This window comes from Metschnikowia bicuspidata (genome assembly GCF_001664035.1).
Source record: "Metschnikowia bicuspidata var. bicuspidata NRRL YB-4993 chromosome Unknown METBIscaffold_1, whole genome shotgun sequence".
In the NCBI taxonomy this organism is placed as follows: domain Eukaryota; kingdom Fungi; phylum Ascomycota; class Pichiomycetes; order Serinales; family Metschnikowiaceae; genus Metschnikowia; species Metschnikowia bicuspidata.
In genome coordinates, this window is record NW_017387731.1 from 3,831,510 (window position 1) to 3,853,570 (window position 22,061).

A 22,061-nucleotide genomic window follows, 5' to 3' on the forward strand; every position below is an offset into this window, starting at 1 on the left:
GCACAATGTCGTATGGAAACTAAGAAAAAAGGTGTCTGGCGGCTGTTGCGTGCAATTCTGAGTTGCGTGCGAGGCGTTGCGCTGATGAGTCCTTTTCCGGGGGGGATGGTCTGAGACTTGTGGGTCCAGAAAGTTGTGTTGCGTGTGTTCGAGGCGCGGCGTGTTGGAGCCGAGGTGGCTCTAAGCGAAAAACGCGAAAACGAGGGCCAGGCCGTAGACACAGGATGGCCCCACCGCGCGGGCCATGGATTTGGGGCGTTCGCGGCTATGGGTCTGGCTGCAAAAAAGGAAGGGGGTGGGCGGCAACAAAACTCCTGGTGAAAAAGGAGATAGTCGGTAAACCACAAAAGCCCCTAGAGCCGTGAAATAGACGAAATATTAATTGAAGGCGTTTTGGCCGGCAGACAGGATGTTCTGATGTTTAGCTCTTTTTTTCGTGGTTTGTTGGTTGATTGGTTGGTTGGTTATATTTGTCATCTCTTTCCCTTTGCATTCTGTCCAAGTCTGTCTCTCTTTTTGGATGTACTAATCACGGTGATGATTCATCAGCGGTTTCGACATTTGGTCAGGTTTCCTTTGAGAGTCGAGGTTGTGATGGCTGCTGTATTAATCTGGTATTTTGCCGGGAGACGTGCGTGTGTTGATATTAAATATGGTATGAGTAGTCAGCTGCCTTGCTTGCTCTTTCAGCTTTTTTGATTCCGCTTCGATATCTTCATTTTCTAATATATTCCAAATTATCAAGCTTGCTTTGGACTGAATGGTAGAAAGTTGTATTGTGGTGTCACACCCTCTCAACGCACGACGAGACTCCCAGAGACTGCTCAAAAAGGTGACTCAAATTACAGGCTTGCTTAGCTAAGATTTTTTCTTCAACGGGTTTTCTCGTGTGTAATTATTCGAAAAACGCTGGATGAATCCACCATCACGTGACGGCTTTGGCTCATAGAAGCAACTCCTGCACCTCACCTATTCTGCGCATTCATCGTGGACCTAAAGCAGACCATGAGAACGTCCTATAAAGTTATCTTGGGCTCATGTATTTACGCTCCTTGCTCTGAATCGCCGGTTAACTCCACCTGCAGATCAATGACTCAAACAAGTATAAACCAAGATGATAATCACGATTGTTTTACCTCGGATGATGAAGGTGACTTGCTCCTAGTTCTTCCAATGAAACAGGCGAATTCCTGTAACCCGCACTAATCATTAAAATTACATCCTGACTCGCCAAGGTGTGATACAGCTACCAGTTACGATTTTACATCACGCTTCTTCTTTTTTTCGAAGCGGCCCTTTCAGTTGACCTAGCACAATTGTAGACTTGCCGACCTAGATTGAAATCCGGATTGAATGGTTCGCGATCTCAAGATGCATGCTGATCACAAGCTTTAGTAAATTGACTGATAATTACACAGTTGATTCCAATGATAATTCTAAGCTTTAGATGCTGTATTTAAGTTTTTTGTGCCGAAAACCTTGATGAATACGAAAAAGTATCCAACTGGGCCATAAACGGTCTGTGGCCAAGGCAATTTTGAAACAAAACAGAGGTATCTCGAAGAATTTTGACTGAACTTTTATTTGATGATTTATATACTTTGCATCTTTTTTACTCGTCGACTTACAACAAGGGACGGTTAATTTTATGATGCCAACAAAATGATTCAAATATGTAGGTCCTCTCACAACTAACCTTAGAGTGACCAGTTCTCTCTCCTTGCCTCAGCGTGATACTTCAACTTTCGAAGAAAAACGAAGCTTCGCAAGGTGCAGGCAATGCACTAAGGCTGGACTCTGTGAAATTTAGCTTTTAGGGGGATTTCCGTATCCTCCATATCGGATGTCCTGGTATTCGTGTTCCTGAGTTTCGGGTTTTGACGGTCCTTGCGACCAATCCTGGAAGAGTTCACCATTTGGTTTGCTGTCATGCTGACCAAAAGGATTTCTAGGTGGTGAATCGGGTCTTTTGATGGGGGGGGGGACTTCTTCTAAATCGGGATGTAATGATTCTTTGGGAAATGGTTTCTCTTCCGGAATCTCGAGACTTCCCAGTGCGGGGTTTCCTTTTCCGGGAGTAAACATTCCTGAAATGGAAACAACTGATGCAGCTAAAACGATGAGATCTTGAGACTTCATTCTGATTTGGTTTAAATAATCTTTTAGCGAGTCTAATGGCAGACTCGAAGAGATGTTTATATACTCCGAGGATTTCCTACGTGGTCTTCTCAATAGACGAGAGGAAGCAATCTGTGGGTGCAGAACGATAATACGTATGGCCAGAACTTTCTCACTGGCTCAAATTTCTTGGCTCAAACTCTTTCGTTTAGCGAACAACTTTCTTCGGTATACACGAAGGCGTTGTCTTCCTCTTTTTTAAGCAACAGAAATTCACCTTCGTATATAAATTTCGTAAGCTTGTTAAAAGACATAGATACCCTGAGAACTCAAGACCGAAAGGCCAGACACTAACAAGGATCACACACTTACACGAGTGGTTTTTGACGAGATTTGTCTCGTCTTGACGCAGACTTTGTGTGACATTTTGCATCCGGAAAGATCTGATTCGTTTTGACGGGAATTTAGATATTTTTCTTGTTTTCTATTTTTTGTGTTTTGTTCTTAGCACATCGTATTATTTCTGGTGGATATAGTCATCCTCTTTATTTTCTTCCTGATTTGAGTCTCGAGGGCTATTCGTAACAGCCTTATGTGGCTCACATCATATCTCTTAGAAGTGGAATTATGTGAAGCTTACCTGAGAGCTAAAAGAGGCTGGATGGCATAGAATGTACTCAAATCTGCAGCAAAAAATGACCATTATAGCCGGCAACAGCGTCTAAGTCTTGGCAATTTTTAGAACTTGCTCCAGAATTGTTTCCTAGGTGATTTATCCTAAGTCCTAAGCCCAAGAGATTTAATTCGCTTGTAAGTGGCCACAATGACTCTTAGACTGTTTAGAGTGGTAATCCCTTGCAATTAATTCTACATTCTTACCCTCAATATTAAATCAATGATTTCAGCAGCCACCCTTGGATTTCGTTGATTCATGAACTAGATTTCCAATTGTGCACACGCATATTTCATACATATTACAAAGTTTGACAATGATTCTTTTACGCCAGACAGAACAATTTCTTGCGTTCCAGTAATTGTTTTTCAGCACTCATACCATAGCTTACTCGGAGTTTTCACTGATATGCAGTCAAAACATGTAAATCGCAAATTCTATAATTAGGTCGATCAAAGCATCTAATCAGTGGCTCTACAAATTGTTGAACGGCTTGAAAAGAACTTTATAAGCCTTAAAATTCTCGCCTAGCTGTTTTGAAATCTGCTTTTTTTAGTAAAGCTCAAAGTTTTACAAGCGGCCTAATTGGAGCCTGAATGGGAAATAACTGCAAAGTTCAAACAACTCACTTTAATCGATGTCTTGACTTTGCGGGAAAACAATGCACACACGCATATCGCGGTCTTATATCCTGTTTTGTCTCCCTTTTGCATTTCTATTTATATGCTCGGCTAGCGGAATACGTAATCAGGAGGTTTTGCAAAAGCCTGAAATCTTTAACTATCCACAGATTGGAGCTATGTTAACGAAACACAACGTGTGGCCTAGTTTTGGATCAGTATTGCACCCAGACTCCTGAATCACTTCCTTTTGAAGAGCTAGAATATTTCGAAAACATGTTTATTCCACCATTTTCTCACAATAAGCTCTTCTCGGCTGGCCAGGATGTGTTCTCAAAATCCGGAGTGTGGAAGCTGCCTTTTTCTTTGTTAAAAATTACTCCGATATCCGAAGAGTAATAATGCCACTCTGTCTCCTGTTTTTATTGGTTTATGTAGAAAAGTCGAAAGATAGAAACAATTTGCTAGGATGTTCGTCATTCAATATCAACAAAGTGAATTCAAAACCTTGAATGGACCGAGAGCTTTCGGTACCACACTGCGAAATGCTTTGGAGAAGATCCAATGCGTATTTTTTTGTTTGATCAAAAAGCAGTAAACACGAGTCAGCATAGACCTCGCAACCAAATCACTCTGAATATTAAGGAGAAATATTTCCATTTTGCATTTTCATTCCTTAATAATCGCGAAGACTATATTAAGCTGTTCAATGATTATACATGATTCCAACACAGTCGTTCTTTGCGTTTCAGCTTTGTGAGTGACTTGAACAGGTAAGACGTACTATTCAGAAGTTTTGTTGAGTAGAACTCTTATAAATCCTTGGTAAGCTATGCTGACAAAATAGTAGACAGGCGGTAAATCCATACATTTTCGTATACTTCCCACGCCAGATTGAATCTGTGAGTATACCAAAACGAGGCTTCTTCGTAGTGAGACACCCAAGCCATGAAAAAATACCCAGATCTTTGATCAATTCTGAAGTTATAGCAGGGTATTAGTTCTTTTTGCTCAACTTAAAAAATGAGCATTACAAATGACTACCCACAAAGTGGACACTGTCCTATAGTCATGGAATGAAGACTTTTCTCGTATGACAGGAAAACCCCATTGATCCTTACAATCATTTTGTAAGCAACACAGGTCAAGATGTGAACCAAAAGATGTTGTGCCGGGGAAAGCCTACCACAACAAAATTATGCTTCTTCTATTCAATTCCGCAAAGCCAACCTTGGCCCATACTTCAGATAACCATGAGAAATTTTTCTTTGTGGGTCGTCTTCGATTCTATCTTCTTTTCTTGCATATCCCAAAGCTCGGCCCAGATCTTGAGAGTACAAAAGTACATTTCTGGAAGCAAGCCACGCCACTGCCAGCTTGGATTCTGCGCCCGCCGCGGAGGTTGGGATCTCACAGCATTCGGTTAAAGAATCGGTGTCGAAAATACGGCAGTTGCTGCCGGCCCCATATCCCACAAATATAAAGGTTCCGTCCTTGTTGGCAGAAAGAGAAGAGATTTCTTGGTCAATGCTGGTCAATGCTCGGGAATGAACCATATCTGCTGTGCTCCAAAAAGTTACCACTCCCTCTTTAGAGCCTGCCGCTATGTATCTGCCCTGTGGATCTACTAGGATACACGTGACTGAACGACATCCCACAAGAGAATGAAGCTTAGAAAGACGGCCCTGGTCGTATGTATAAATAAGGATGGGTCCTGTCGAAAGCCCCACAAAAAAACACGCATGGCCGCGGTTGGTCCACTGAATATTGACAATGTCGCCACTGTGAGTTGTGATGCTGATGTGCGTAATTTCTGAATAGTTGTCCAAGACGTCGTACACGTAAATTAGGCCATTTGTTGTCGCAGAAAGCATTAAAGTCCCGTCCGGCAGGAACAGCACGATGGTAAATTTGAGACCCAACCCAGGGCCGCCTACAGAAACGTCTCTCTCTAAAGACCCATTGCCTCGCCAGATTTTCACTACCAGATCGCCGCCAGCAGACGCAAAAGTAGTCTCTGTAGTCGGAAGCCATGCAATGCTTTGCACAGGATTTGAGTGGGCATTGTCGATTATTACCGGATCTGTGAGAGCCATGGAAGAAAACTTCCAAATCCGAATGGACCGGTCAAGCCTGGTGTTAATTACGCGGGACCCGACGGCATTCACCGACACGCATAGAATAGGGGAGTGCAGGATTTTCCCCGTGCGGTCAAAGTCTTTGACGGACAAATGTTTCAAGTGGGTGAAAATCGACATGCCTTTTTGTTGTAAGCGAATTTGCTTCGGTACTAATAATGGTGCGCGTGCTTAACAAACTGGGTTCGCGCACTGGCCGTGGTGACTGGCGGATTCAGTTGGGATGTTTAGCCTCGTTGATCACGGAAAAAACTGGGTCTTCTGCAACATGCAAATTACAGAGACTTGCTGTGATCGAGTTTTCTGCTATATTATGTATTCGGGGTTTGGATGCTGGCGCGAGCACTGCTAATTAGTCTCGACTAAGCGCATTTGCTGTGGCCTGAGGACCTGTCTATCAGGTAAGATAATCACACAAAACAGGCTTCAAATAAAATTGGCGTTTGAATATGGAATATTCGAGGTGCTTTGGGAAGACCTAAGCTAGATGTAGCTTTTTTCAAGGGGGCTGTGTGTATGAGGGCAAAGCTCTAGTGACCCATCAATGCAGCATGCTTTGCGAATCTAAAATAATTGACTGATCATACTCGCAAGGCTTTGATTTATTAACAACCAAATATGAGATTTGCGTTATTGCGTGTGAGTCTAAACGCTTCAGTTTGTGGTGGGACATTTCAGTACGGCAAAGAAAGCAAAAAATGCTCAAGCCCCGAGAATATATGCAAATTAATTGGCATATTAACAAAAGGGGATGGTGGAGAACCCTTCTGATAAAATACACTGTCTTTTTTAAATACAAGCAGAATTAAAACAGACACCTAAACATTCACAAATACACATGAGGAAACAAATGTCATATTTGATTCAGTGTACAGATAGTATCCTTTAGGCTTTGATGAAAACAAAGCTGTTCTCCCTATGTTCGGTATCTTCAGTCCTCAATCATTTTGCATCTCACTCCTAGTTCACTTTCAGAAATCCATGGAATCAAAACAATCCTCTATTACATTTTGAATCTACCTCTGGTCTGGCCCTTTTCTATGCTAAGACGTGTTTAAATAGCCTTTGTTATACCAGTATCATACCTGAAGAAGAGAATCAACACCACGACTTTCCTAAAAGTCAATACAGATCTTTAAAGAGCATTGCTCAAAAATGCCAAAAGTATTTTATATAAAAGATACCAAAATGACGTGATCTGATAGGTTCATTTTATTTTTCCCGAGTATGTTTGGTTGCTGGCATAAAACGAGACACCGACCAGATCCATACGAGTACAAGTTGTGGACTCCTAGTACACACTGATTCGTGGACATATATACTCATGACCCCTAATACATGTTGTTTGATTGTTTTATTGCCTTAAGCATATAAACACATTTACTTAAAAAAAACATCCTCTCAAACTCCTACCTTTGCGGCTCAAATTGAATCCGAATCATTGATCCGACACATCCCGTTCCATGACCAACCAGGCGATCGTCACAGGCCTCGAAAAAATAATTTCCATTGAGCATCAAGTAAAATTTTTCATGGTTCTCATCCCAGAAAATCTTGAGATTCTCGTTTTTTTCTTGCGAGAGGACTAGTTTCCCTTCATAATTCAAATTCAAATGAGAATCTTTAACCGAGACATATCCGTCTTTTACAGTAAATTTTCCTGGCAGATCTTTCTTCATAAAGATTGTACCATCTTGCAACACTGAGAGAAAGAAAGAGTCCGATAAATTATCATACGATTCAGTGATGAAAAAACCTTTGCCTTTGATAGGTTTGCAAAGTGCTAGGGCAAGAAGAGATAATCCGACGATGAGTTTCATTGGTCAAATTGAAATGTTGTGTGAAAGAACTTCCTGATTTTAGACAGCTCTCTTTCATTTTATACCTCCAGCTTTATATAGTATCTGGTTCATTCGGCTTTCACAATTATGTTACATCTTTAAAGTATCTGCAGAGCGGCTGGAATTCTTTACAGACGGTGAAACCAATAGACAGGTAATACTAAAATTAAAAGACACAGAAAAAGGCCTTTCAAAGTCAGTGAGTGGTAAGGAAAAACCAGGAAATGAGCATAAGTGATTTACTCTTTCACCTCAAGGAACTTTGGGTGGGGATTGTTGGTAACACTGGCAAAATCCACACACAGCAGACTTCAAAAATGAAGCAAAAACACAGACAACAGAACTCTAGCTGGACAAAAGTTTATTTGAAGAGAATAAAAATGTATCAAATATAAGGTTTTCTATTCTGCGTTCCGTTAATAATAGGTAGAGATATGTCTGTGTGCAAAGGTTGCTAAAAATAAAACGTTTATTCAAATTCGAGGCATGATACTCGTTTCGTTCAATTTCTGGCGCTCTATTACAACATCCGTCAAATTATTTGGCAGCTCTTAGTGTTTATTTTAAATGGTCCGGGTAAAGTTCCTCTGAGCTTGCCAGAAAACCTAGGGCCAAAATTGAGTCTAAGAGGCTCTCAGATTTCTGTCTAGAGATTTTGCCGTCCTTTGAGATACTCCTCGAGTACAAAAGGTTAAATTCTCGAGGAGACCAAAAACGGAACTAGAGCTGAAAACAGTTTCATTTTTTACATTGTTCAATTTGCAAACTGCAGAAATTATTGGATTCGACTCGTGATGTCTGTCTAGAACTAACGCAACTACTGAAGTCTAATTTGGATCTTCTAAAGATGGAATCAAAACCTCATGACTCTCTTGACTTCGAACAATCGCGGAGTTTCAGCTGATAAATTCGCCAAAGCGTGAATGAGGTGCGCCCAATAATACAATCATACTAGGACAGGTCACGCTAAACTTCAGAGCGATCAATCACAAACAAGCTTTTTACAGCACCGTCCTCATTCGGCAGACGCAAACTCTAAATGGTGCGAACTCGTTGGGGACAAGACCTTAAAGTCATCAATGCAGTCGTTATTGTCCTCACTCGTTTTCAGCATAAGTTTTGAAAATGATAATGTCAAAATGCGTTGTGGTAATAGTCATATCAAATGAAAGAAAGAGCAAACAATTGACAAAGGGATGTGACATTTTCACAATAAAGCAAATGAATGACGCGACTTCCAAAAAAACAGATGTATGCAATTTGAACCTAGAGCCGAAATACTTTGAGTATCGGATCAGGCGTCTGACATCCTTCTGGCAGGGAGGCGGATCTGAGTTGTTACGGACACTTTATAGTAAATTGACGTCACTTCCAAGAGATATAGTGTGGCGAGGCCTACCTAGAACTCGTTCTACAAAAATCCGGTCTCAATAGTTCCGACGTGTAGTCAGGTACCTGCAATCCTGTTTGGTCTACATAAAATGAAACTTTTTCCTCAAAAAAACCTTAGACGGCACCAGGCATACACGCAGCTCTGTGTGCCTAGCCCAGGAAATGTGGAAGAAAGTTGGGGTCACTAAATCTCGGTGTTCGTCTATTGACTCAAATCACGTCTTTCAGACACGTCATCAATCTTACGAAAAAAAAGAATAATTTGAATTCCTGAGGTCGCCTGGGTGTTGGATTGCTGTGAAGAAAGTTCCGCTTGCCGCCCACGGCCACGTTTTTTATTTAGCCTTGTTCACACTGAACTTTCATTGTCATCGTATCTAAGTCTCGGTCCAGAAAAATCTCTGTGCCGAGCACGAGCGATGATCATGAATTGTACATATATTTCTTTTGATACCACAAAAATTTGTCTAAATTCCAACAGACTTTTTCTCCGGTTAGATGAATGCCTCCTTTCTAGTTACCCATATGCCTGATATCGTAAGCTTGCAACTCTCTTGTCGTCGATGACGATAGATCATCGACAGGCAATTGAAATATGTAAAGATACAAGATTAATCCCATGATATTCACTATGCTGGAAAAATGTTGGTAATTTATTATGAGGTTGCGTATATCGTTTCTGATTCCGTAGCTCAGCCCCTGGAATGCTACATATCAAGGGGACGGCTTGAAGGCCTAATAAATCGGAACGCGAACATAGAATCGTGGACTTTTTAAATTAGGTGCTACTCATGAGCAGACATTTTGCAGTGTTGGCATGTGTGATCAAAGCAGCTATTTAAGTTTAACGTGGGGACAGGTATTTCAAGTCTGGTATCCGTTGGGCCAGCGGATCGCAGGCGGAGCAAGCGATTATCCCTGTCAATCGCTTATCCCAGGCTTGGGAACCTAAAGGTGGTATTAGTCCCATGAAGCCCGGGTCCATAGTATTGGCGTTCATAGAGCATGATAAATACATTTCAAATACAGCGCATGATACATTGGTATCCGATAGTGTAGGGGTATCGCATAGTATAAGAGGATCTCATACTATAACAGCATCCGATAATAAACGGTTGCTGGTACTGAAACAGTTTCCAATAACGGGAGTGGCTCCAACTGAGAGTATTAATCACGATGAAAATACACCCACCACAATGTTGTATTGTAACAGAAGTGCAGCTCACAATGTAAGCGCATCTCACATGGTAGTGCATTTCATGATCCAACATCTAGTACTACAATAGCACCCAAACCAAATGGTTTTCAGCAAAAAGGTTGATTTCTAGCGGACTTGTATTACACGAAGCAAGATTTGAATGATATGATTTCTATAATGAAGCACGTCTCATAATGAAGTACATCTCATTATACGATATCTAACACTGTGGTACCTAGAACAACAGTCTCCAGCAATGAAGATTCTTCCCTAGTTAAATAAATGTCACGAAAACAAGATTAGAATGGAATGAATCCATAACGAAGCGCATCCCATAGCACAGCGTCTCACACTATGGAACCCCTACAAAAGTCTCAAGCAATGAAGTTCATCATTAGTAAAATAAATGTCAAGATTAGAATGAAATGAATCCAATGATGAAGTAATCTACATCTCACACTATGGCACCCACAACAGCAGGCCCCAGCAATGAAGATTTTTCTCTATCAAAATACATGTCACGAAACCAAGACTTGAATTAATTGATTATAGCGATGAAGTACATCTCACATGGTACTCATAACACCAGGCTCCATCAATAAAGATTCTTCTTTAGTAAAGTAAATGTGCCGAAAAGAAAATTAGAATGAAATGAATCCAATAATGAATTGCATCCCGAGAAATACATCTCATGGACCAGCATCTGACACGAAAATAACCACAACAATACACTCTCTTACAATGAAGGCTCCTGTATTTTGCAAAAGCAACATAGATTGGAAATGACTTAATGCTGATGTACTTCACATCATGGGTATATCTCATAATAGAAGCGCATTTCACAATATAACGAGGCCTTATGTGAAAACGGCACCCCGCAATGAGAGGGGTTCTGATATGAATACTGTTTCTGTTAATGAAAGTGCTTCCAGTAGTGAAAATCTAAACTATTATGAGTTTACAGCCAAACGCAAACGGATGAACGTGTATCTCATAATACAAAATCTAGTGCTGCAATGGCATCCACGATAAACGGTTTAATGAAGATTTATTTCTAGTAAATGAGTTGTAACGAGAACAGGACTAGAAAGAAATGAGTCCAATAATGAATTAGATCCCGTAAAGATATACATCTCATAATACAACATCTGACACGACAATGCCCACAACAACAGGCTCCAGCAATAAAGTTCATCATTAGTAAAGTACATGTCACGAGAACAGGACTAGAAAGAAATGAGTCCAATAATGAATTAGATCCCGTAAAGATATACATCTCATAATACAACATCTGACACGACAATGCCCACAACAACAGGCTCCAGCAATAAAGTTCATCATTAGTAAAGTACATGTCCACAACCAAGACTTGAATGAAATGAATCTAATCATGAAGCACATCTCACACTATGGCACCCCTACAAAAGTTCCCGGCAATAAGCCCATCACAGCAACGGACATGCCACGGCCCAATCCAGATTCCAGCTTCCCACCGTGGAAGCTCCCCCCAAAGAAAAGTCTCGCATCCCAAAATCCGGGGTCTCCCTCCATACTGGTGGCCCCGCGGTGCGCAGCCGTGCCACGTATCCTTATGGAAACGCACACAAGCCTGAGCCTCAGCCACCACCCAGCGGCGGCGAGCAGCAGAAAATGCCGCCCCAGCGCCGGCGCCCCAGCACCGCCGCAAAAAAAGGCCGGCCCGGCTGGCAGCGCCACGTTTAGTCGGGTCGTGCGCGCACCATGTTCCCGCTGGGGACTTCTCGGCGCCTCCCCAGCCTCGGCGTCTTCAACCACTCTTTCTTCCCAAGGCCCACGCACACCCAAGCCCCCCAAATGTCGTCCGGCCCCAGGTTGATTTCCCTCGACGCGTTCGCCAAGACCGTCGAGGACGCGCGCGTCAAAACCGCGTCCGGCGGCTTGATTTCCGTGGTGTGTGTTTTCATCGTCATGTTCTTGATCCGCAACGAGTACCTCGACTACACCCGCGTGGTGGTGCGCCCCGAGCTCGCGGTCGACCGCGACGTCAACAAGCAGCTCGACATCAGCTTGGACATCTCGTTTGCCGACATCCCCTGCGGCGTGCTCACGCTCGACATCTTGGACCTCACCGGCGACGTGCACTTGGACCTTTTTGCGTCCGGCTTCGACATGTTCCGCGTGCTCCCGCTGGGCGCCGAGGTCAAGGACGACTTGCCCATCTTGTCCGGCATGCACGCGCTCGACGAGCAGTGCAAGGGCTTGACGGCGGCGCAGGCACAGCAGAACGAGCCGTGCGGCTCGTGCTACGGCGCGTTGGACCAGTCCGCCAGCCAGCACTGCTGCAACACGTGCCAGGCGGTGCGTTTGGCGTACGCCACCAAGCAGTGGGGCTTTTTCGACGGCTCGGACATTGCGCAGTGCGAGGCGGAGGGCTACGTGGCCAAGATGAAGGAGCGCATTGCGAACAACGAGGGCTGCCGCGTCAAGGGCTCGACGCAGATCAACCGCATCGCGGGCAACTTGCACTTTGCGCCGGGCGCGCCGTTCTCGGCGCGCGGCCGCCACTCGCACGACTTGTCGTTGTGGCGCAAGTACGCCGACAAGTTCACGCTCCGGCACCGCATCCACCACTTCTCGTTTGGCGCGGCGCCGGGCGGCGGCGGCGGCGAGCAGCTCTCCGTGAGCCCGTTGGACGGCTACGCGTTCGACGTGGCCCAGAAGGAGCACGTGGCGCTGTACTACCTCTCGGTGGTGGCGACCCGCGTGGAGTTCTTGGACGCCCAGCGCCCGCCCGTGGACACCAACCAGTACTCGGTGATCACGCACGACCGGCCCATCGTGGGCGGCCGCGACGACGACCACCAGAACACGTTGCACGCGCAGGGCGGCGTGCCGGGCGCGTTCTTCCACTTCGACATTCTGCCCATGAAGATCATCAACCGCGAGCAGCACGCCAAGACATGGTCCGGCTTTGTGTTGGGCGTGGTGAGCTCCATCGCGGGCGTCTTGACGGTGGGCGCCGTGCTCGACCGCTCCATCTGGGCGGCGGAGCAGGTGATTCGGGGCAAGAAGGACTTGTAGAGCGCCGTGTGGGGTGGCCTGCTTGCCGCGGGACCGGCCGAGGAGCTGCCGAGAGGGCGTGCGGCTGAGATCGAACGCCCGGTGGGCAGACGAGATGGAGAGGGGACGACGCGACGGATGGAGAGAGGTGCTGGAAAGTGCTTGGCGGGTACAGAGAGAGGTGCTGGAAAGTGCTTGACGGGGACGGAGAGAGGTGCTAGAAAGTGCTTGACGGGAACGGAGGCTGACAAGAAGGAAGCCGCAGACCAGCCATTGAAAGAGTATAGGAGAGTGGACAGAATATACCCCTCGCTGAGGGAGATGGTACCTGAGACCGAGCACTCCCAAAATAGCTCAATCCAATATCAGGAGAGACGACGAGAACCGGGTGGCGACTTGAAGAGATAGAGGCTGGCATCGGCGGCCGTTGGTGCGGGCTCCATCGACCCGGCCACGCATAACATGGCGGCCTCTTTCTTAAATGTCTTCACGAACATGGTGTTGGAAACGACAGGTTGGGCCTGCAATCAGGCAGCGAGGAGTCCCCACCGTGGATCTTCAAACCACAGGGGCTTGATTTCTTCCCGGCATCCTTGGGCTCCATCAATCTGCGGAGCATCAAGGACGGGTGCAGGCATTGGACAAGTACTTCTCCATCGATACTCAGAAAAGGGCCGGAAGAATGACGGGAGTTGAGCGAGCCGAATGAGAGAAAGTAGGAAGTGGGTTGAGAATGAAAGAAAAACACCAGACATAGAACCGGCCATTCGTGGGGTGGAGATGGAGGGGTACGTAGAAGAATAAGAAAAGCAGGGGAAGTATTCAGAGAAGCTCGAGACAAATCGAGGTCAGGAGGACCAGACACACGCAGGCTGACATGTTTTCCGAAAGTAGAGTCCAAGAGAGAGAGGAAGAAAGAAAGAGGGTTTAGTGAGAATGCATTGAGACTGACAGAGACGAGAAACGGCAGAATGGCGAGACTGGGATTGACTCCAAGAAAACACCAAGCCAGAACGTAAGAAGGGATTGAAGCGCGAGAGAAGCTCAATAGAGACTATGGATGTATAGGAATATGGGTGATTGAGAATCACAGAGGAAACCCGAGGGCCCAAAAGGGCGAGAGTAGAACTGCACGGGCAGACAAGAACACAGACGAGAAGAAAGAACGTTGTATTGTGGAGCAGCATAGATATAGCGATTGAACGATACTAGGATGGGCCGCATAACAAAAAAGTAAGAGCAGCTGTGTGAGTGACGCGTCGTGAAGTGTCCAGACAGCAGTAATAGAGCAAGGCGGAACCAAGGCAGAGTTGGATAAGAGAAGAGATCTGAGAGATATCGAGCATAAAGCGTGAGGATATGTAGTGGAAAATTACAGATGGGAGGGTTATCTAGAGAAACGCAGTAGAGAGCAAGACCAGAAGAAGAGCAACATACATTTCGCAGGGATGAGAGACAATTGAATTGGAATGGGAATAATGTTGAGCACACTGGAGAAAACACAGGGAACTAGACTGGCGAATATTAAGAGAAGAGATGAGGGCTACCAAGCAAGAGAGTAGGAACAGAGAGAGATACGGGGAGACGAAAACAGATCAACAGACACAGAGAGCCAGAATCAGGAATAGAGAATCAGAAACAGATAAATATGGTTAGTTATACTAAACATAGTAATTCAGTTGGGTTTTCTCTACAATGAGAAGCACTAGCTTTTCTTAATCTTTTAATGTATTTTTAACTTTAAGGATCTAGTTGACATTTATTACGATAGGTAAAATAGGGTACAGTTATACATAACAACGAAAATGGTAATAATATATAATATAAATATGCCCTTTGAATCAGAAATAGATAATCAGAATCAGAGAATCAGAAACAGAGAGGCAGAAACAGAGAGGCAGAAACAGAGAGGCAGAAACAGAGAGGCAGAAACAGGAATAGAGAATCAGCAACCGAAAATCAGAAACAGAAAATCAGAGAATGAGAATGAGACAGAATAGGAGAGTAGGAGAGTAGAATGTTCTAATGGCTTTAACAGGTAATAAAACATCTTCAAGTCGAAAAAGTTTCAAAGAGTAGCAGAGTAGGAAAGCTAGAGACTCAAAGACTAGGGGATTAACAGATCGACAGACTGACAGACTAGCAGAATAACAGATCGAGAAACTAAGACACTAAGACACCAAGACACTAAGACACCAAGACACTAAGACACTACGAGACTGAGACTAACAAAATAAGAGACTACGAGATTAAGAGATTAAGAGATTAAGAGACTGAGACTAACAGAATAAGAGACTAAGGGACTGAAATACCAAGAAACTCAGAGACTAACAGACTAAGACACTAAGAGACGGAGATTAACAGACTAAGAGACCAAGATATTAAGTCACTAAAAAACAAAGAGACTTAAAGGCTCAGAGACTAACAGACTAAGACACCCAGACACCCCGACGTGAAAACAAAATTCCCCGGTTATAAATCTCCCATTTATGATATTTATATGATTTTATAATAAGATATATCCTATATTTCAATATAATACTATATGCCCTATGTCTTAGTCTATTTCACTAACTCTAATCATGAGAGATGTGAGAGGACTAGTCTACCCCGGAACGCCAGAGCAGCCCCGGCAGCACAAAACCAAAGTGCAATGAGGAGAGGAACAACAATAGGAAGCACAAGAAAAAGAGTCCCCCTGCCCGTGCAAAACACCGGGGTGGCCCTGCTTGCCCCGCACTCCACAGCAGCGGGCACCACCTCCAGCCCAATACGTTCAGCGGCTTCTATTCTCTATGTACAAGCGCATGCTCAATTAAATGCTGTGGTGCGGACGCCACACCGTCCGCCGGATAAGCCCGGGCTCTAGACCTCGCTGAGCAAATGGCACACGTCGTTGTAATACAGCTCGTCCAAGTGCGCCGCGAGCTCGTCCTTGGCCAACCACTTGTGCACGGTGTTCGGCGCCGGCTGGAAGACGCCCGACAAGATGTGCAGCTTGATGAAAAACGCCCTGCTGTCGCCGGCCGAAAGCACGTGACACGGCTTGGGCGACACGTTGAAGTAGTTGATCTGCGTGCCGCCAAGCGCATAGAGCCCCGCCTCGGCCGTCGTATGTAGCGCCTGCCCGTCGCTGGCAAACGTGGGGAAACCCCAGGTCTGGCCCTTGTCGGCGCTCACCACCAAGTACAACGTGCGGGCCAACCTCCTCTCCAACGACGACTCGTCGTTGTGGCGGTCCGCGTCCGTGGTGCGCAGATTGGGCACGATTTTGCGCGACATGGCGTCCGCCTGTGTCGTCTCCTCGCCCTCCTTGTAGGTCTTGGGCAACAACACGTCCTGCTTGAATCGGCGGTCTCTTTGGTGCCTGATTTCGGGACGGCCCCCCGTGAACTCGAGGTTCGGATTGTTGAAAACGGGGTCCTTGTTCAACTCGCGGTACTTCTGCTCGGCCAACGTGCCCTCCCGGAAGTAGAACCACTTGGGAAAGGTCCACATCAATCTTTTCCAGAGCTCGTTCTGGTACTTGTAGTACTGCTGCTGGAACACGGGCAAATCGGCGGAAACCACGGGGATTCTCAGCAACAAAAGCGTCAGGCGGATCTGCACGGGCGCCACGGCGGCCGCGGTGGAGTTCCACCGGATGAATGCTTGTTTCCACATTGCTTAGCTGGGCCCGGAGATGCCGTTTTGCACCGTGGCCCGTGAAATTTTTCCCACGCCGCTGCCGGCGTAACTGCAGGCACGCCCGCGCGTAATCCTGGTCCCGGGGTGCCCGCGGCGCCGCGGGGGCGTGCGCGCACCACCGCACTATATAAGCGCGCCGGCTCGCCCCTCCAGCCCCAGCACAAAATAGAGCAAGAAAAATAGGACAGAGGGCCGTACCAGATTTAGCGCCCGCGAATTTCAGCCTTGTTGCCGAAACCACCCCTGCCCGCCGCTTTTCTTCTCCCGGCACCATCCCCTGGACCACCTCTGCTTCTAGTTACCCCCGCCGGCTCCCCCGAAACCCCTTTCAGTTCACTCAACCCAAAAGACACTTGTATCGACGCGGTTGTATAGTAAAGTACTGTAATTGGTGAAGCTAAGAGCCTGTCACTTTAGAACCTTTTCTGACGAAATTTGAATAGCGGTCTCTTCAAGTAGCAGGAGGACCCCACACAAGTTGCAGTAAACTTTAAAAAAAACTTCTGCTGACACTTCACGATCCGTGGACACACACACACACGCAGCACCGAGACCACCTTGACATGTCCGAGGTCCAAGTATTCGATAGCATTTTGAAGGAGTTGCCCACCTTGAGGGCGCCCGGGGTGTCTGGCACCCGCATCAAGAAATTGACCGACATGGCAGTGAAGAACGTGGCCGACGAGTCCCAGCTCATCACTGTATTGTACTCCAGCTGTAAAGCCATTCCTTCCTCGCACAAGTTGGGCGCGTTATACGTGGTGGACTCCATCGTAAGAGTTTATATGGACGAGGCCAAGAAGAGAGGCGAGGAGGTCAACGCCGACGCCCCCGAGGGCTCCTATGCCGCCGGCGTCTACAGGATCGGCCAGTTGGTCGAGCCCCTTATCGACGACACCATGAGCTTGGTCATTGTGTCCGCCACCGTGTCCAAGATCAGCAAGCTCGTGGATATCTGGGAGCGGGCGCTGACCTTCAGCCCCGACACGATTGCCTCCATCAGAAGAAAGCACTTTGATTCGCTCACGCCCCAGGGCTCGCCCCCGGGAAAGAAATCTCAGCTCCACGCGCCATCCACATCGGGGCCCTCGGCCCCCAGCGGCCTTCCAAGCACGCTTCCCGCCCCTCCCACCAACGTGGGTGCGGCTCAGGATTCAGGAAGCATATTGCTGGCGCTCGCGTCTTTGGCCAAGAAGGCCGAGACCCCCACCCCGCCCCAAAGCGGCACGCCGGTGATGCAAAACTCGGCCGCCGCGCCGGCCAACAACACCACCAACATCCTCTCCCAGTTGTCGGCTTTGGCAGGAAACGGCACTCCTCCCGTGGCCCACCCGCAGGTGCAGTCTCCGCCCATCTCGCAGACCCAGCCGCAGCAAGGAAACAAGGAGTTTATTTTCAACATGTTGCAGCAGATGCAGGGCAACGGCGGGCAGGCGCCTGGCCAGGGCCCTGCCCAGATGCCCCCCGTTCCCCCAACCCAGGGAATGCCGCCCGTGGGCCAGATGCTGCAGCAGCAGGGCCCTCCGAACGGATACCAGAACTACCAGAATGACCGGCGCGGCCGCGACGATCTCGGTGGGTACTCGAGAAGAAACAGGTCCAGATCGCCCCAAGGCCGCTTGAACAGATACGATAGCAACAACAATAACAACGGCCACGAGAACAACGGCAGCGGATATGAAAACCAGCAAAGATCCCAGCAACGCAACTCTGGACCCCAGAACATGGGGCCCGAGGGTGAGATGAACGTGCCAGGAAACCCAAACTTCCGTCCACGCAACATGGGCTTCGACAACTCGTTGCCCCAGGGCTCGTTCAAGGTGTTGTCCAGAACATTGTTTGTGGGCGGTGTGCCACGCGGCATGGACGAGCGCGAACTTGCCTCGCACTTGAGGCCCCATGCGGTGGTCCAATCGATCATCTTGAACAGCGAGCGCAAACACGCGTTTGTGAAGGTGTACTCCAGGAAGGAGGCCGAGCAGGTCATCCAGTCCTTCAACAAGGACGGCTCCTTGCCCTTGAGAACCCGTTGGGGTGTAGGCTTCGGGCCAAGAGACTGTTGCAACTACCAGCACGGCATCTCCATCATCCCTATTCAACGGTTGACTGATGCCGACAGACAATGGGTTGTCTCTGCACAATGGGGCGGTACCGGCGGCGCCCCTCTTGAAAGTGGCATAGTGATCGACGAGCCCGACATTGAGATTGGCACGGGCATTTCGTCCAAGGCCATGTCCAAGAAGATGCCCACCAACTCCACCAGAAACGGGCCAAAGTCCAACAGACCAGGTGAGTCTGATGACCAGTATGCCAAGGCCCATATTAGTGGCGGCCCACAAGACTTCAAGGGTTATGCGCAAGGTGCAAACCCATTGAGCGGGTTGTTCAATAACCAGGGAGGCCAAGGCGGCTACCCCCCACAGATGCCTCCGCAAATGCTGCAGATGCCCCAGATGCCACACATGCCACACATGCCTCACATGCCCCAGATGCCGCAGATGCCTCCGCAGATGCCTCAGATGCCTCAACAGATGCCTCCACAGATGTCCCCGCCAATGGGTCAACAGATGCCTCAGCAGGGTTTCCCTCCCCAACAAAATTACGGCGCTCCCAATTACGGCGCTCCAAATAACGCGAACTTGGGCGCACAATTGTCCAACTTTTTCCAAAACGGTCAACACTAGACTTAGTATCAATCTTGGACAGGTAGGACACTACAAAACGGCTGTGGCAAGTGACGATCATCTTTCATCCTTTAATAATATTATTCTGAACCATCAGGCGGTATCTTAAGTAGTTTCTTAATTTATTTACATACACATATATCTTTCTGTTTAGCGACGATCAAGCCTCGGCCGTGATGGGAGTGTGCTCACCAATGACTTCCAATCTCCCACTGCCAGTCGACTTGATGACAGTATTACTCACGGTTTTTGCCTTGCTGATCTTCTCCCCTTTGACGAGTTTCTCCATCTCATCTCTGGTCAAAGTCTCGTATTCTAGCAAGCCCTCCGCGAGCCGTTTCAACTCTGTCGACCTGTCCTTGAGCATTCTCCTCGTCCTTTGCTCCGACTCAATGAGGAAATTTCTGACTTCGTTGTCAGCCATGTCACGGATCTTTGGAGACCAGGATTCCCAGTCATCGCTTAACCGTACCGGGCCGATGACGTCACTCATTCCGTAGGAGGCGACCATGGCTCTGGCCATCCCGGTGGCGCTGGCCAAATCGGAGGAACAGCCGCTGGTCACGTTTTCAGGGCCGTGAATCATCTCTTCCGCAATCTTGCCGCCCATACAAACATCAAGCCTAGAGAAGCATTCCTTTTTGGTCATGTCCACCTTGTCCATTTCGGGCAACTGGAAGGTGACACCTAAGGCCCTGCCTCTTGGCAAGATCGTGGCCTTGTATAATGGCGTGGCGGCTGGCGAGTACATGGCCATTATGGCATGCCCGGCCTCGTGGTAAGCGGTGTTTTTTCTTGCTTCTTCGGTGATGACCATCTTCTCCTTGGCAGCACCCATCAAGATCTTGTCCTTAGCCCACTCAAAATGCGTCATGTCTACGGCTGGCGCAGAGAGCTGCGAAGCGTGGACAGCCGCTTGGTTGACCAAGTTCATCAATTCCGCTCCAGACAAGCCGGGCGTGCCCCGAGCAATGACAGTGGGGTCGATGTTCTCTGCGGTCTCGACGTTGCGCATGTGGTGCTTGAGGATGTCGACACGGCCGCGAACGTCGGGCAACTCTACAATCACCTCCTTGTCAAATCTGCCAGGTCTGGTCAAGGCCTTGTCCAAGGACTCGGGGAAATTGGTGGCACCGATGATGATGATACCTTCGGACTGGGAAAAGCCGTCTAGCTCCACCAAAAGCTGGTTCAAAGTCTGCTTGGCGTATGCCTGGTCCTTTGGGTTTCTCTTGCCTCCAATCGCATCCAACTCATCGATGAAGATGATGGCGGGAGACTTTTCTCTGGCCTGCGAGAACAACTCGCGGATCCTCTTGGCACCAACACCAACGTAGAGCTCGTCGAACTCGGACCCAGACATGAAGAAAAACGGCACGCCGGCCTCGCCGGCGGTGGCCCGGGCCAACAAGGTCTTACCGGTTCCGGGGGGTCCGGTCAACAAGACACCCTTGGGCAACTTGCCGCCCAAGCCGGTGAACTTGGAGGGGTCTTTCAAGAAATCGACGATTTCCTCCAACTCGGCCCTGGCCTCATCGCACCCTTGCACGTCTTCGAATCTGACGGTGGACTGCGACACGTCGACCGACTTGTCGGCGACCTCGGAGTTGCGGAAGATGGTGCCGTTTTCCACCAAGTAGTTGAACGCGTTCGACGCGCCGTAGGTAAGAAGGGCGAGCGGAATCAACCACTTGAGCCATTTCGACACCACGGTGAGCCCGCTCTCGCTGACCACCACGTGGACAGGATCGGAGCGGGAGCCGACGCCCGCGGCGAGGCCGGAAAACGCCTGCGGCGAGCCGGCGGCCACAGAGGCCCTGCCGGCAGCCAAGTCACGTGCCACCAGGTCTGCCTTGGTTTTCTTGCCGGTCTTGTTCAAGGCCTCGATGTAGAGCTGGGTGCAAGCCGGGTTGGACGAGATGCCTGGGGTCTCGAAGCGCTGCACGACGATGTGCGGGTAGTTTGTGGCGAGCAAGTTTTTGTAGAACTCCTCCTGGATGTCTGCGTTGGCCAAGTCGCTGTTGGCGGCCTGCTCCATGGAGGAAAGCATGGACACGGTGGAGGTGGAGACGTAGCGGCGGGATGGGCCGGGGGATTTGGGCCGGGAAAACGCGCCCGCGGTGTGGGGGAAGCGCCTGGTCAAGACCGGCGCCAAGGCCAGACGCGCGAGCTGGCGGAGGGGGTGTCTGGCGACTCCAAGCATGATTTTTTGTAGTGGGCGAGGAGACGAGGAAGGCGTCACCGCATGCAAGAAGAACATGGAAGGGCGTGCGCGGCCCAAGCGCGCGCAGGTGACGGGCGGGCGTGGCGGGCGTGGCGGGCCGCGCGCACAGCTTGGGTGCAAAATGTCGAGCATGCTTGAAGCCGGAGATCCACCAGGAGCCGTATAGTCATCGGTAATTGGTAGGGACGATCATCAGGAGGCGTTGATGATCACCAGCGAAATGGAGGTAGTTATCAGGAGCCGCAGGTAATCACCATTGGAAATGGAGATAATCACCAGGGACAGTAGGTAATCACCAGGGACCGAAGGTAATCGAAGTAAGTCACCAGAAATGGGGATAATCGCCAGGAACCGAAGTTAATCACCAGAAACGGGGATGATTGCCAGGAACCGAAGTTAATCACCAGAAACGGGGATAATTGCCAGGAACCGAAGTAAATCACCAGG

The 22,061-nt window shown here is 48.1% G+C and overlaps 6 protein-coding genes across 6 annotated transcripts; 2 read left to right on the top strand and 4 right to left on the bottom strand.

Annotated features, from left to right (window-relative positions):
• Positions 1-1,564: 1,564 nt before the first annotated feature.
• METBIDRAFT_30352 (uncharacterized protein) lies at positions 1,565-2,364 on the bottom strand. Its single transcript, XM_018855622.1, has one exon. It carries the CDS (start codon positions 2,137-2,139, stop codon positions 1,807-1,809), a length of 333 nt encoding a protein of 110 aa, XP_018714480.1. The 5' UTR covers positions 2,140-2,364; the 3' UTR covers positions 1,565-1,806.
• A 2,258-nt stretch (positions 2,365-4,622) lies between these two features.
• METBIDRAFT_37089 (uncharacterized protein) lies at positions 4,623-5,669 on the bottom strand (the record flags this gene model as incomplete). The annotated part of the gene is made up of 1 exon (XM_018856819.1): positions 4,623-5,669. The coding sequence occupies one exon, from the start codon at positions 5,667-5,669 to the stop codon at positions 4,623-4,625; it is 1,047 nt and encodes a 348-aa protein (XP_018714481.1).
• A 5,871-nt stretch (positions 5,670-11,540) lies between these two features.
• On the top strand, positions 11,541-13,254 carry ERV46 (Erv46p). Its single transcript, XM_018855623.1, has one exon. It carries the CDS (start codon positions 11,721-11,723, stop codon positions 13,038-13,040), a length of 1,320 nt encoding a protein of 439 aa, XP_018714482.1. The 5' UTR covers positions 11,541-11,720; the 3' UTR covers positions 13,041-13,254.
• A 2,288-nt stretch (positions 13,255-15,542) lies between these two features.
• On the bottom strand, positions 15,543-16,692 carry METBIDRAFT_30360 (mitochondrial 54S ribosomal protein mL46). The gene has a single exon (XM_018855624.1). It carries the CDS (start codon positions 16,680-16,682, stop codon positions 15,885-15,887), a length of 798 nt encoding a protein of 265 aa, XP_018714483.1. The 5' UTR covers positions 16,683-16,692; the 3' UTR covers positions 15,543-15,884.
• A 577-nt stretch (positions 16,693-17,269) lies between these two features.
• METBIDRAFT_19831 (Nrd1 complex RNA-binding subunit) lies at positions 17,270-19,183 on the top strand (the record flags this gene model as incomplete). Its single annotated transcript, XM_018854898.1, has 1 exon — positions 17,270-19,183. A coding segment is annotated over one exon (1,914 nt), but the record flags the coding sequence as incomplete, so codon positions are not given.
• Positions 19,184-19,550: 367 nt separating this feature from the next.
• On the bottom strand, positions 19,551-21,440 carry YME1 (i-AAA protease; the record flags this gene model as incomplete). Its single annotated transcript, XM_018858606.1, has 1 exon — positions 19,551-21,440. The coding sequence occupies one exon, from the start codon at positions 21,438-21,440 to the stop codon at positions 19,551-19,553; it is 1,890 nt and encodes a 629-aa protein (XP_018714485.1).
• Positions 21,441-22,061: the final 621 nt, after the last annotated feature.